Here is a 14,068-nt window from a genome sequence, read left to right as displayed (position 1 = left end):
AGGTCATGTGATATGTGGCTCCCGAGTCTATGAGCCATATATCCGCGAACCTTTTTTTGCCTTCCCTGGCTATTGATGCTTCACAACAGAGATCACTTCCATCATCTGAGATACTTGCAACATTTCCTTGAGGATTGGAATTTTGAGCTAAATTCCAACAATCTTTCTTCAGGTGACCCTTCTTTCCACAGTTGTAACACTTTAAATTCTTCTTACTTGATTTTGATCTACCACGACCACTGCTTTGGCCACGTTCTGTTGACCTTCCTCTCATCACCGTTAACGCCTCTGCCTGTTGCAGATTGACTTGTCTGTCCTCCTTGTTCTTGGGCCGACTTTCTTCTTCAAGAACCGCAGCTGCAACATCATCGAAGACTAGATAGTCTGTAAGGATGTTTGTTAAGTTGATGATGAGCTGATCATACGAATCAGGTAGACTCTGAAGTAGAAATTCCGCACGCTCCTGTGGCTCTATTTTACAGCTTAGAGATGTAAGCTGGGAAAATAGAGTATTCAGCGTATTTAGGTGTTCCGTCACTGAAGTAGATGCTGACATACGAAGAGTATATAATTTCCTCTTAAGGAAAATTTTGTTGTGCAGTGACTTGGCCTCGTACAACCGGTTGAGGTGATCCCAAATCTCCTTGGTCGTCTTCTTCTCCTCGATGCTTGACAATACTCCAACTGCTATTGATAGGTATAGATCCGCCATAGCATCCTCGTTCATCTCGCTTCATTTTTTGTCATCAGTAAAATCCACCGGCCTTTCACTGATAGCCGCTAGACAGTTGTCTTTCCTCAGGATAGCCTTCACCTTCAATTTCCACAATGAGAAATTTTTCCCATTGAATTTTTCAATCTCAAATTTCGCTGCAATATTGTTCTTGAAACAAATTCTGAACAATATATCTGAAGGCTCTGATACCAATTGTTGCGCCCGCAGAAGTGGGATAGATCAGATTACAACAATAATTTGAGAAAGAAAAATAAATGAGGCACAGATTTTACGTGGAAAACCCCTAAACAAATTAGGGTAAAAACCACGGGCAAGGGTAGAAGAATTTCACTATGAGAAAATAGGAGTTACAACCACTCTCTAACTAACAAGGAGAAAACAAGGATAATTCTCTCTTGCTAGGAAGGAGAAATACACTCAACAAACTCTCTAATATCTCTAGTATATGAGGGAAGAATAGAATGATTTGGGATGACAAGAATGACAAATGACCTCCCTATTTATAGTTGAGTATTAGGGGTCATTTTGTAGTTAGTCTAAAGTTTAGGGATCAAACAATAAATTGTTCTTCAATGCCTAACTTTGACTTGCCTAACATTGCCTAATTTTGCCAACAATGTTGATCAAAATTTGCAGCTTGTGTGCTGCCTAATTCTGCCGACACCATGTACGAACCAAACACACCCTAAGTGATTTTTGGGGCTGAGGAAAGTGTTCTAATAAGGGATTCGGAGACATTCTTCATTGCATACTTGTCAAAGGATTCCGTTCTTCTCCCTGAGTTGTATTATTAATTGTTATACCGTGTTTTACGGGTTAAAAGACGAATTGAAGTCTTGAAGAGACTGAGGTAGTTTGTTCATTTCTGGTGGAAATTAAAGCTAGGAATTGATGTCGACAGGAGTGCAACCTTTGATATCGAGTTTGGTTCCTGACAATTATGGATATGATCCGTTAACACGACACGAAAATAACGGGTTAGTGCTCCATCTCAACTAAAAGTCTAAGCTGATAGTTGGATTACATATTTGTATTATATGCTCAACAGTCATTAGTCAAATAATTTGTTTTAAAAGTATATCATAATTCTTGTCAACTTTGAGTTGCAATTGATCCTGAGAATTCTTTTTTCCCAAAGGTTGAATCTCCAATCCAAGTTAGGATCTCCTACATCCCGATCTGACAGAACATCTGAGAGCATGTGAGAATTCTTGAATACCCATTGCACTACTATATTCACAAGAATATATATATTAAGTTCATGTTTTTTTCCCCTTTTTTAATACTAAGGTAGGGAAAGCAAAAAACAAAGAAATTACAAAGATTACAAAGACATGGCCACACCACGCTATTTCATGCAATAAGATATTAAATAAATTTTTAATAGTAAAAAAAGTGTGAAGAGTAATTGAATACATATTTCCTATTTAAATTGAAAATCTAATTTAAATCACAAAATTTGACTATGTAATTAAATGATGACAGTATAAATTCAAACGAAATATATCTTTTATTTTTTCTTTAATGAAAACAAAATGGAGAATGAATTGGTGGGATATTTCAGAATATGCATATTGAGAAATTTACAACATTTATGAGTTTTCTGACCTTATATTCATATTTTACCTATCTAGAATATTATTACTATATATTATTATATTAACAACCAATGAATATATGCTATTTAGTGTGCACACGCACATACACACCCAGAGACGATAACATAAGTTAAGTGGTTGCATTGGTCACAAAGTAGGTGCAACACGGACCACATTCATTTTCTATTTTTGAAATACATGTTTACATACAAAATTAATTGTAAAAATTCTCTAATATATATAGTTTTAACAAATTATTTAGTCTCATTAGCTATTATCACATATGTTCTCGGGGCACACAACTCAACTAGTGAACTAATCTAAAATAAGTTCGATCATATGTTTTGCTTTGCTAGCAACATTGGGATGCATGGTTCAAGCCATCGCTTGGCGCAAGGTTCAAATTGTAGGACATCATTTTTTCCGCACAGGCAATACACACCCGTGCGACACCCGTGCAGCGCCTGTGCAAAATTAATTAATAAGCTACCCAACTTTCTTATATGCATATAGTTGCTTATTGAATACAAACATCCAAGGACATTCAAGAAAATCATATGGAATTAAATACTGAACTTATTGCATTTTTTACATCTTGTTTTAAATAACTATCAATTCAACATGTGCTTAGAATTAATTGTTCATTGCCAAATATACATTTTAGAGACTTCAATCACAACACCATTTGCTTACTTCTTTAATCACTTTGACTTGAGTCTTTCTACCTCCACCTTAACTTACGTCATAGTCAATATCATACACGTTTTAATAGTCTAGTACTTAACTTGACTCTTTCTACCTACCTCCACCTTAATTAACACACAAAAAAAAAAAATTTAAGACAAATAAATTTGTTATTATGATAATGATTGTGACACTAACCAATTAACATCATGGTCCTCGCCACTCCTCGCGGTGGGAAATATAAACATTAAATTAGAATAGTAGATATGAATTGGAATTATATAGAGGAGGACCACTATAAGTTGTGGCAACTGGCTTGCCATATATGTATGATGCATGAAAACAACAAATATAATGGAGATTTCTTTGTAAGTTTAGGACATTATTTTTTCCACACAGACAAAAACACACCCGTGCAGCACCCGTGCAACACCTGTGCAGCGCCTGTGCAAGGTTCAAATCGTACCAAGAACTACAATATTTGAGAGTTTAAGACTAAACGTGACAAAACCACTATGCTCGGAGAACCTTATTATATGATATTAACTCTTTTTTTTTAATATTAATATGTGTTACAATTTCAATTGTGTAATTCACACTACTATGTGTGCATGTGTACACCCTTGTGATTCATAGATTGATTTTAATTAGATATATGTATAGGGCTAGCAGTGTTAGGATTGTACATTAACTAACATTTACGAGGATGCATGTTATTAATATTTGGCCTTAGATTCAATATGAAAGGAGTGACCAGACAAGTGAAACACGATCACATAAATACCACGGGTTTGATTTCTACTAACATCTTCTTTGTTGGAACTTATCTCATAAAATTTCCCCCGCTAATGTACACCTATATATGGATTTGATTATTCTTCCGAAGAACTTATTTTTCTTTTGAAATTATTGTTTTTCGGTTTCTAATTTTCGTGCTACATAGATCCTAATTAAAGCAAATGCTCATATAGTTATATGTGATAAATACATATATATATACCAACCTTGTAGTGAGTTGAGGGGTGAATGATGCATTTAGAAGGGTGGTTCAAATATAGAACCCATACTCAATACATTGTCATTAATATTCTTGATATTTTCGTGTGTTTAAATTTTAAATGATTTTTTTTGATTCATTATATTTCAATTGATATTTTTTTTTTTTGGTAAATTTACAAGGTCTTTCTCTCCGTCCGTTTAACGGTCCGAGGTCCACCCACGTTCGCTCCGAGAGGCACGGGAGCTGGTCCAGGGGGAATCGTCACTTGTAGGAATTGACCCGAGTTCTCCCGAAATTCCTCCGCACAAAGAGAGCTCACTTGCCACTTGAGCTACCCCACTGGGTTATTTCAATTGATATTAACTAAATGTACAATACACAATTTAAACATACCCAAGACCGTTGTTGTTGTTATTATTTCCACCGTTGTAAATATGTTTGAAATCACGTGTGCGTAGCAGAAGAATATTGGGATGAAAAGCTCATCACTGCAAACCCATACGTACACCACAAGTCAACTCATGTTCAACGATCTTTTATTTATTTATTTATTGGATATTATATATTATTTACATGAGAATTGCATTAATTAATTTCAATTTATTAGTTTGTTCTAAGATTACATTAATTTCCTTCAGGCAAATTTTTTAAAATGATTGCTGCATAATATAATTTACCCAAAGTAATTGCAGGCCAAGCAGGCAAGCATTATTGGTACATTTTGCATTTTTGCATATTGATTTATTGAAGCTTTTAAATGTATTTCGATAGTTACGAAGTGTGACGTGTTAACAATTAGAAGTTCTCACTCGATCACTTGTTTAAAGTCATAGACATAACTCATGAACTCAATCTTAGTATGACATAAAACTCATGAACTCAATCTTAGTATGTAGATTTAACTTTGGGACTTGGACGATTATGTTGATGTAATAATTTTATTAGGATCATAGTACATGGGGTATGGTTAGTTATTATGCGATATGCACGGGTAGTAATTATGGCTTTGCATAAATAATACTACGTAATTGAAATGTAATATTCAGATATAGTTGGCTCACTTGTATATATAGTTGTATTGAACTTGAAAGGTAAATATAAGATTTACTATTTGTAATTTCCTTCCGGACTATATCACTACCTTATTTTTTTTTAAAGTCATTAAATTATTGTTGAGGGAATAGCCAGTCGTATGAAAGCGAGGGCGGCGGGCAACGAAGGAAAGTTGCGAATCTGCGATGCAGGTGATTGCATGATTTGGGTTTATATTGTTCTCTCTCCTGTTTTTTTTTTTTTTTTNTTTTTTTTTTTTTTTTTTTTGAATACTACTGACTCTATTACAATGCAGTATCTGTTCATAACTACTTTCTCAACCTATTGAAGCACAAGAGTCATTATTGCCTGCACTAAGGCTCGAACCCATCACCTCCTGTCTCTTTCAATTCTCTATAAAAAATATAGATAATTTCACTTGTAGTGTCACAATTATGATTGTATTATCACATTTAATGTTTCACTACTTTTAATTTGATCATATGTTAGCGTAAATATGAATAGTATGACCTTCACATAAAATTATAGGTTGTATTTTCATATATATACTCAAGGTTGCAAAAATCGCTAGCCGTTATTTTTAAAATAACGCACTTAGACCTGACAATTCGTGTATACGGGTTCGTTAACGGATCGACACGATAATGACACGAACACGATAAGACTAAACACGAATAGGACACGTTAAGGTTAACGGGTTCAAATTTTTAACACGAACACGAACACGATTTGTTAACGGGTTAAGCGGGTTTGCACGATAAACATGTTTTGTTAACAGGTTTTGGTTCGTTTCGACACGAAATGACACGAAACCCGTTTAAACCCGCTAAACCTATTAATATATTTAAAAAACTAAAATTTAAAGTTAAGTTATATATATATATATATATATATATATATAAATTGAGATATAATTTTTTTTCTTTTTTTTTCTTAAAATAAAATTAAGAGATGTAACTAGTGTTTTACTCTTAAATTTCATTAATCATTTTCCAAATTAATTTTGGAGATCTTATGAGAAAAACATGGATCGAAGATTGATGTTGGGAGGTTTAAAAAAAAACAAGATTGATGTACTGAGACACAGACTGACGGCGCAATCAGTGCAATTGTTATACAATGGACTAGTTTTCACATTCAATGTCAACCTTATACAAAATTTTGTACCTTTAATTAACACATTTTATATCTATAATTAACAATTTTTGTATATGTAAATAAATAATTTGATAGTTACTTACACATAATATTATAGTTATAGGTACAGAAAATATCAACTGTAGGTATAGAATGTGTGAATTATATATACAAATCTGAATGTTATTTTTAGATCAGGATCAACAATGCAAAGTAGACTCTGATACATAGTATAATTTATCCGTGTTGAAACAAGCGACAAATTGAAAATGACACAATAATTCTAAAGTAGAGCTTTACCCGGACGGTACTCCGGATTTAAAAAAAAATAAAAAAATTAACTACGTTTTGTATGTTAGTATTTTATAGTAGTAGTTTCGTTTATGAAAGATAATCAATATCAATATTTAACAATAAAGCAAAACAATATTTTTTGCATCTTATTTGTTTATATATGGAGTTTGACAATCATATAACAATAACACTAGTGATGGAGTTTACAAAGATCAAAATTGTAAAAGTGAAGCAATTCAGGAGCTAAAAATGGCGTTTTCCCTAATGATGATATAAATTATAATTAATGATGATATTATAAGGATATATTCAAATAAGGTTATATCAAAAGTAAATGTGAAATTTATATCGTGGATCATATATAGTTTATATAGTAATATGAACTTAAACTTTAAAGACTTATTTTCACTTTATCAACGTTTTAACTCAAAAAAATTCATTTCTTCTGTAAATAACCCAACAATCCGCCAAGGATTTTGTGGCCTAGTGGCACCAAATTGCTCTGCATATGTGAGGTTGTACACATGTACTACATTGTAACAAAGTCAGTATGCAGTACTTAAAAAAAATTAATCCATAACCATCTCCCTTATCTTGGATAGAGTTCAGATATTGATACTTCATTTACAGTCATAGATTGCTCCAACTCTATCTCTCTTGGCATCCTCTTACTTCCATTACCGTAAAACGCAGGTTCATGAGGTGTTGCCCAATTATTAGCAGAATAATTATTAAGCATACACATCACCTCTCCCATTGTAAGTCTTTCATTTGCATATTCTTGGACGCATAACAAGCCAATGTGCATGCATTGAATAACTTCATTTTCTGCATAATACTTTTCGAGAGTTGGATCTAGTATTTTTAATGGCGAACCATCCCTCCAGTGTTCCCAGGCCTACAGCATTATCATATTGATGTTCATAAGTTGGCCACGATAACATAATATTATGAAGGATGTCCAACCAAAATATCAGCATCTATACATTCAATGAAACACACTTAACACATAAAATATATAAGTGTAATATTCAGTTTGAAAGTTTATACTCACATAGCTTACAAGGTTCTGTGTTTTATTTATTTCACAGAAGTAGCGATTCTTCCTTCCGGTAATAATCTCTAAAAGTATAACACCGAAACTAAAAACATCAGAGCTCGCCGAAAATTCTCCGTGCATGGCATACACAGGGGACATGTAACCACTACAAAAGAACAACTTAGTATACGGAATACAATGAAAAGTAGTGTTTCAAATAATGATATTTTCTTCACAAATGAATTAAACACCTAAATGTATATGTACTATTGTCATCTAAGAATGGACATAAATGCATGTAGTTAAGATGCATAACTTACTAAGTTCCAACAACTCTATTTGTAGTTCCTTGAGTTTGATCAACTCCAAAAATTCTTGCCAAGCCGAAATCAGCTATTTTTGGATCCATATTTGCGTCTAATAGTATATTGCTTGTTTTGAGATCACGATGTATGATTCTAAGACGAGAATCTTCATGAAGGTAAAGTAATCCTCGTGCTATTCCTCTTATAATTTTGTAACGAGTTGACCAATTCAATAGACATTGCTTCTCTGGATCTGAATATATCAAAATATAGGCCCAAATTATGTTGTGTTTATTAGTTAACAATGACTATTATATTCAAGATGAGTAGAAAGGAATATTGAAAGCTCCATGGTTTGCAACTAACCAACTAAAAAGTAATCAAGACTTTTGTTGGGCACGAATTCATAAATGAGTATCTTTTCTTCTCCTTCTGAACAAAATCCCAGTAGTCTTACTAAATTTTTATGTTGAAGCTTGGCAACTACTTCGACCTCATTCTTAAATTCTTGATCTCCTTGTCTTGAGCTTCTCAAGAGCCTTTTTACAGCTACTTCTTGCCCAATAGGAAGCATCCCCTAAGTACAAGTTATCATCAAACAACTAAAATGGACTAAAATGAGCATATTGATGATGTAACAAAAGCAAAGATGTGGTCGAATTTACCTTGTATACAGAACCATATCCACCTTCACCTATTTTATTTTCGAGAGAGAAATCATTTGTGATAGTTCGAATAGTAGCAAAATCATATTGCGAGAACTCCCCAGTTGAAGTTCCAATCACATCTACTGGAAAGATGGAGGTACCAAAATTCTAAATTGCAAAAAATCGAAGAGAAAATAGTGTAGAGAAAGTTAGATCGATACTATACCTATTGTCTTTGTTGTGGTATTTCGTTTCTTCACATTTCTAATTCTCACAAAAGAGAAGGTTGCAAGGAAGAGTATAATAATTCCAATAATGACCGGAACTGCAATGACAAAAATCACTTTTTTTGAAGAAGAATGTCCGATGTTGCCTGCATCATCAACAGAAGTTTAGCATACTTATAAGTTTCCATTGAGACTGAAATGACCACAAAAAGAGTGGGCCGGGGCAACTCCAACTAACTTTGTTAGGCTATTGACTTGATAACCATAACATTACAAACTCGATTTTAAACAAGAGCGACATATTGGCTTTCATGATTTGCGTCAATAATTCACATAACACAAATTAAAATGTATACCATAATAAATGTACTTCTATTTTAACCTTGCTTCAATTATTTTGCTGGCATCATTTTTTAGATAATTAATTGATATTCATTTTACTGATTATTAATATTTCAAAATCTGAGAGACAAGGATGAAACTCAATATCAGAAATTAAAGAATATTAACATTAGATTTTCCAGTTCCAAGACTAATCTTTTGAATTTTCAAATGTACACATCACAAAAATGTAAATAAATAATAAAAATATAAAATAAATCACCATTTAATTAATAAGTAAATAGCATATACCCCTCAATTTTTTTAAAGTTAAATTAGATACTTGATGCCTTCTATCTGTCATTGAAATATTGAAAAAAGAAAAAAGATAATAAAAAAAGAATGTAGGATTTTTTTATTCTTTTTATTCATATTATATTGAATATTGAGAAAAGAAATAAGATTAAAAAAAATGTAGGATTGTTTTATTCTTTTTATTTGGTGAATTTGGACCCACATGTAGCTCCACCTCTAGACTTGTTTACTTCAGTATAGTCATTTATCAGTTAAGATATTTACTGATGTACATTCTTGAATAGTGGTTTCGTGTTTCTTGTCACTTTAAAAAAAATAAAAAAAATAACAAGAGCTAAATGCTAAAAGATGGTATGGTCTGAAAATCTTCACGTACCTTGGCTATGAGGAGGCTGCGCCGATGCTGTTTCTCCAAAGTAGAAACGGTACGTCTCATACCTAAAAGTGCAGCTTGGTAAGAGTACTCTAGCACCCAATGTTGAATCCCCACAAGCGTGCAGTTTTTGGATACCCCTTCTTATGCATGACTGACAATCCGAGTCGGAAATATCCGGCCAGCACTGCACAAGACTGTAGATCGTCGTCGTCGTCTCAGACTCCTCGGTGAAGTTACCTTTATGAGTCCCAAATTTCTTGCCGCCGCTGCTCAGTGAATTGGTCATCTCTTCCAACGTCTTTCCAATCCACTCCATAAACAGAGCCCGTTGAGAAATTCGGTTCTGTTCTTTACCACACAAAACTCTCGTGGCCAACCGGTCATCATCGCCGGCGGCTCTTCCCGATACAGGCCCATCGGAATAGCGTAACATACACTTATCGTACCAGGAAATGGCGGTCTTCTCTTTGGGACACAGCTGCAATATATCTGAACAAGCTTGAGTTACGCAGATGTCGCAGTCGGCGGTTGGGATATCGCCCCTGCACCCGAATAAGCCGTGTGCGGCGGTGTCGTCATGGTGGTCACCGGCGGTGAAGGTGTAGAAACCATTTTCGTGGTTGCCGTGGGAAGAAAGAGCGGAGAGGAGAGACTTAAGATTGGCTCCGTAAGGGCTGTTTGGAGTGTAAGTGGTGGTGTTGGGGCAGAAATAAAAGACCGGACGGGAGGTAGCTCCGGTGAAGAGGGTGATGATGAGCAAGAAGAAGGAGGAGGAGGAGGAGGAGAGCATGTCGTAGCCCAACAACGATTGATGATGAGCAAAAATGGAGATTCTATTAAAAAATCATGTCAAATAAATTAAATTAATAAGTCTCTCAACATTTAAATAAAGAAAAAAACACCCTTCTATTCACACCCAATGATTGGCCAGGTCCGGTCCAAAGATATAAGCAATCCTTATAAGATTATTATTATTATTATTATTATTATTGTTATTATTATTATTATTATTATTATTAAGTGGCTTTGCTTATTATTATTATTATTATTATTATTATTATACACCAAGTCATTTTAGTCTTTATATCACTTCTTTAATTTCAATTTCATATATACCAAGCATTATAATTGAAATTCTCATTAATTCTATATTCCTACCTACAAAACAATAGAATTTGAATTCATACTTTTTTTTTTTGAAAATTTGAATTCATACTTTATTCTCACCTTATTCATTTCCAATTCATTTCTCTCCTAATTACCTCATTGCAACTAGACGGCTTGTTATAGTTTCCTTCTTTAAGTAACTCTTCAACATTTAAATAGTACATTTTGATTTAAAAGTATTACATTTTCCTCAAAAGTATCACACTTTTTCCTATATAAGTAATTAATAATCAATTATTTTATCCATGATTATTATTACACTTTTTCTTATAAGTAATTCTTCAACCCCTAAATATTACATTTTGATTTAAAAATATTATATTTTTCCATAAAAATTAAAGTATCACATTCTCTCTCATACATAACAATTAACTTATCTAATTAATATTGCATTTTTCGTCATTGTTGGGTGATGGCTTAGAGAGCCGAGTTTAGCATCATGTCATCGAAACGTGATGTTAACTACTATACAAATATAAGAAAATAAAATTGTATATTCGTTATTAACTATAACTTTTGACATAGTGATAAACAATTAATGTTCGCAATTGGTAAAGCCTCAAATTCCATTGAAAACATGTTGTACGTGGTGTTGTGGTTGGTAAGTGAGACCCACCCATGGTTGGATATTATGTTTTTTTTTTTTTTTAAATAAATAAATTATGCCTTATTATCAACAAATGAAGATCGGAACGCTATCTTCTCAATGTGGATACGAGCCATAAATTCAAATGACAAAGTGTACGTGTAATTTCACATTGGGGCAAGAAAATTCCAAGCTTTCTGTTCCTCTAAAAATGATATTTCATAATTGAGTGACGCACTTTCTGTGACTTACGCAATAACAGCCAAAAATCTTGTCTTATACATTGAACTCATTCAGCTGTGTAATAATGAATTTGTAAAATTCTATCCTTTCGGTCTATGAATCATATTGCAAGGTCTCAACTGAAATTGTAGTCACACATACACGAAAGATGAAAGTTACAGAATTCTAAATTGCAAAAACTTAAATAATGGCAAATATTATCATACTGTAAACACAAAATTTTGAATAATATATTTAGAATTCAAAATTGGTTATATTTTAAGTATCAATGTGGCGTGTGGGTACAAGCTCTGGATATATGGTCCTCTGATTCTTCAATTGATGTCTTGAACGCTCCATTGAAGGGCCTCCGGGTTTCTAGTGGCTTGATCTTCAGAGAAGAACTTATATGTTTGTTCTTCTGAAGGGCCTCCGGGTTCAAATGACTTGATCTTCAATGTGGCTTTAAAACAACATTTGGCATAATCTTCATGAAGGGGCTTTTACTAGTAGATACTATCTCACTATTATTACTATGAAAAAATAAGGCTGTGTTGTCCTTCCATGTAGATACATGCTCTAACTTCAACGTAACTCTTCAAAACATCTATTCTTGTTAGGACTCTACAATTCTAGTTTTATTGAGTTTAATAGTCCAACACTCCTACATAATGTATTGTATATCATCCTGTATTATACTGCGTATTCAATACAAAAGAAATAGTTTGAAAAAAAAAAGAGAAAAGAAAATAAACACTTAAAAAAACATAGCCATAATTAATATTGTTGGATATGAGCGAAAAATCAAAACACATCAAAACTTTATTAAAAAGAATATTTATAACAAAATATGAAACATAACTAGTTTGAAAAAATGGTTCAAATAGAAAACACATTATAAATTATGCATCTCCCTATTCATATAAAAGAATGTTTGCACATATTATATTTTAAACAATAAAAATAAAAATATCACTATTAATATTTGGGCAAAAAAGTGCAAAAATCTAATGGGAGCAATGATAATTAAACCTTTAACCTTTGCTAAATTAAAGTCACAACTTACCATCCCATCTAACTCAACTTTTGTTTATTTGTATATATATAATTTATTTATCACTAATCACACACGTACGCACATACACACCCACCCACACACCCACACACACAAGGGGTACTGTATATGGGGGGTGGGGGCAGCTGTCCCCATTGCAGCTCCGCCTCTGGTACAACATAATAGTAGTTAACCCTCCAGCAAGACAAATCACGACTCCTATGATGGAAGCATCATTGTTCTGTTGTGCAGGCTAAGCCTCGGATGGGAGCATCATTGCTTTGTCTCTATTTCTATGGCTGCTTCGTTAATGCAAGTTTGGCATTCCTACATATCTATGTTCCTCTTTGCTTATAATTATGAATTGTCAATAATTCATTGCTTAATTATATTTTATTTAAATATAATGTGCAGTGCAATTCATACTTTATAATCTTTGTCAAATATACACACCAAAAAGAAAAATCAGTTAAACAAAGTATGTTGGGATGAATATTATTAACAATATTAATTTTTATGTTTTTGTTTTGTTTCTTACAAAATAATTGAAATAAGGTTGTGATGCATCAGTATTGCTAGATGACACAACAAATTTTACCAGGGAGATGTCTGTTGTCCCAAATAATGAATCAATTAAAGGATTTGACGTGATTGATGATATTAATTAAAATTCTTGATTAATCTTGTCCTGGTGTCGTATATTGTGCAGATATTTTAACCGTTACAAGACTTAGTTCTTGTGGTAATAAATTAAATATTCTCATCATATTCAATTTATTTATAGCTCTTAAGCTTTCTTCTTCTTCTTCTTTTTTTTTATTTATTTTTATTTTGAATTATACTAGTTTTAGATTACATATTAGTAGTCCATAACACAGTGCATAATTCTTGCGTGCCAAAGTCATACTCATAGCACACTGCAAGTAGAAGTCAGGAATCACAACACAAATTTTTAACAAACTACTAAAAGTACATCAAAATTTGAATACATGGTCCTAATTGGAAGGTTTTACTAGGCAGAAGATACTCAAGTATAATTAGGGCCACAGGACACCTCGTGGTCTAACTAAAAAAAATAAAAATTACTACAAGTTTGAGTGATGTTAACAGGTAGGGACCTTCCTGGACCAGCTTCCAATCACAGTCAACTCATCTTATTTCTTCTTACTCATCAAACAAAGGCTTTAGTGTTGAGTTATACTGTTACCAAGAAATGTGTATATAAGAATTTAATTTGTGAGAGGGAGTAAAAGTTGGGAGTAAGAAATGGGAGTCCATTAGTATTTTCTTTTAATTTAGTGTTAGGG

At 33.0% G+C, this 14,068-nt stretch overlaps 1 protein-coding gene across 2 annotated transcripts; it reads right to left on the bottom strand.

Annotated features, from left to right (window-relative positions):
- Positions 1 to 6,904: 6,904 nt before the first annotated feature.
- On the bottom strand, positions 6,905 to 10,589 carry LOC116028869 (putative receptor-like protein kinase At4g00960). 2 transcript variants are annotated; one of them, XM_031270714.1, is made up of 7 exons: positions 9,733 to 10,589; positions 8,720 to 8,866; positions 8,512 to 8,636; positions 8,213 to 8,423; positions 7,862 to 8,099; positions 7,557 to 7,707; positions 6,905 to 7,400 (listed from the first exon to the last, which is right to left on the bottom strand). In XM_031270714.1, the coding sequence occupies exons 1-7, from the start codon at positions 10,520 to 10,522 to the stop codon at positions 7,092 to 7,094; spliced, it is 1,971 nt and encodes a 656-aa protein (XP_031126574.1). In that variant the 5' UTR covers positions 10,523 to 10,589; the 3' UTR covers positions 6,905 to 7,091. The 2 variants fall into 2 exon arrangements, with proteins under 2 accessions (XP_031126574.1, XP_031126581.1); XM_031270721.1 differs by having other exon boundaries at positions 8,512 to 8,633.
- Positions 10,590 to 14,068: the final 3,479 nt, after the last annotated feature.

This window comes from Ipomoea triloba, chromosome 1 (assembly GCF_003576645.1).
Source record: "Ipomoea triloba cultivar NCNSP0323 chromosome 1, ASM357664v1".
Lineage (NCBI taxonomy): Eukaryota > Viridiplantae > Streptophyta > Magnoliopsida > Solanales > Convolvulaceae > Ipomoea > Ipomoea triloba.
The sequence above is the reverse complement of the archived record's forward strand: the minus strand, read 5'-3'. Positions and strand labels throughout refer to the sequence as shown.

Coding starts and splice junctions, on each gene's coding strand:
- LOC116028869 (XM_031270714.1), bottom strand. CDS start 10,522: ATGCTCTCCTCCTCCTCCTCCTCCTTCTTCTTGCTCATCATCACCCTC. Junction 8,637..8,719: donor TACCACAACAAAGACAATAG/GTATAGTATCGA, acceptor CCATCTTTCCAG/TAGATGTGATTGGAACTTCA. Junction 7,708..7,861: donor AATAGAGTTGTTGGAACTTA/GTAAGTTATGCA, acceptor GTTCTTTTGTAG/TGGTTACATGTCCCCTGTGT.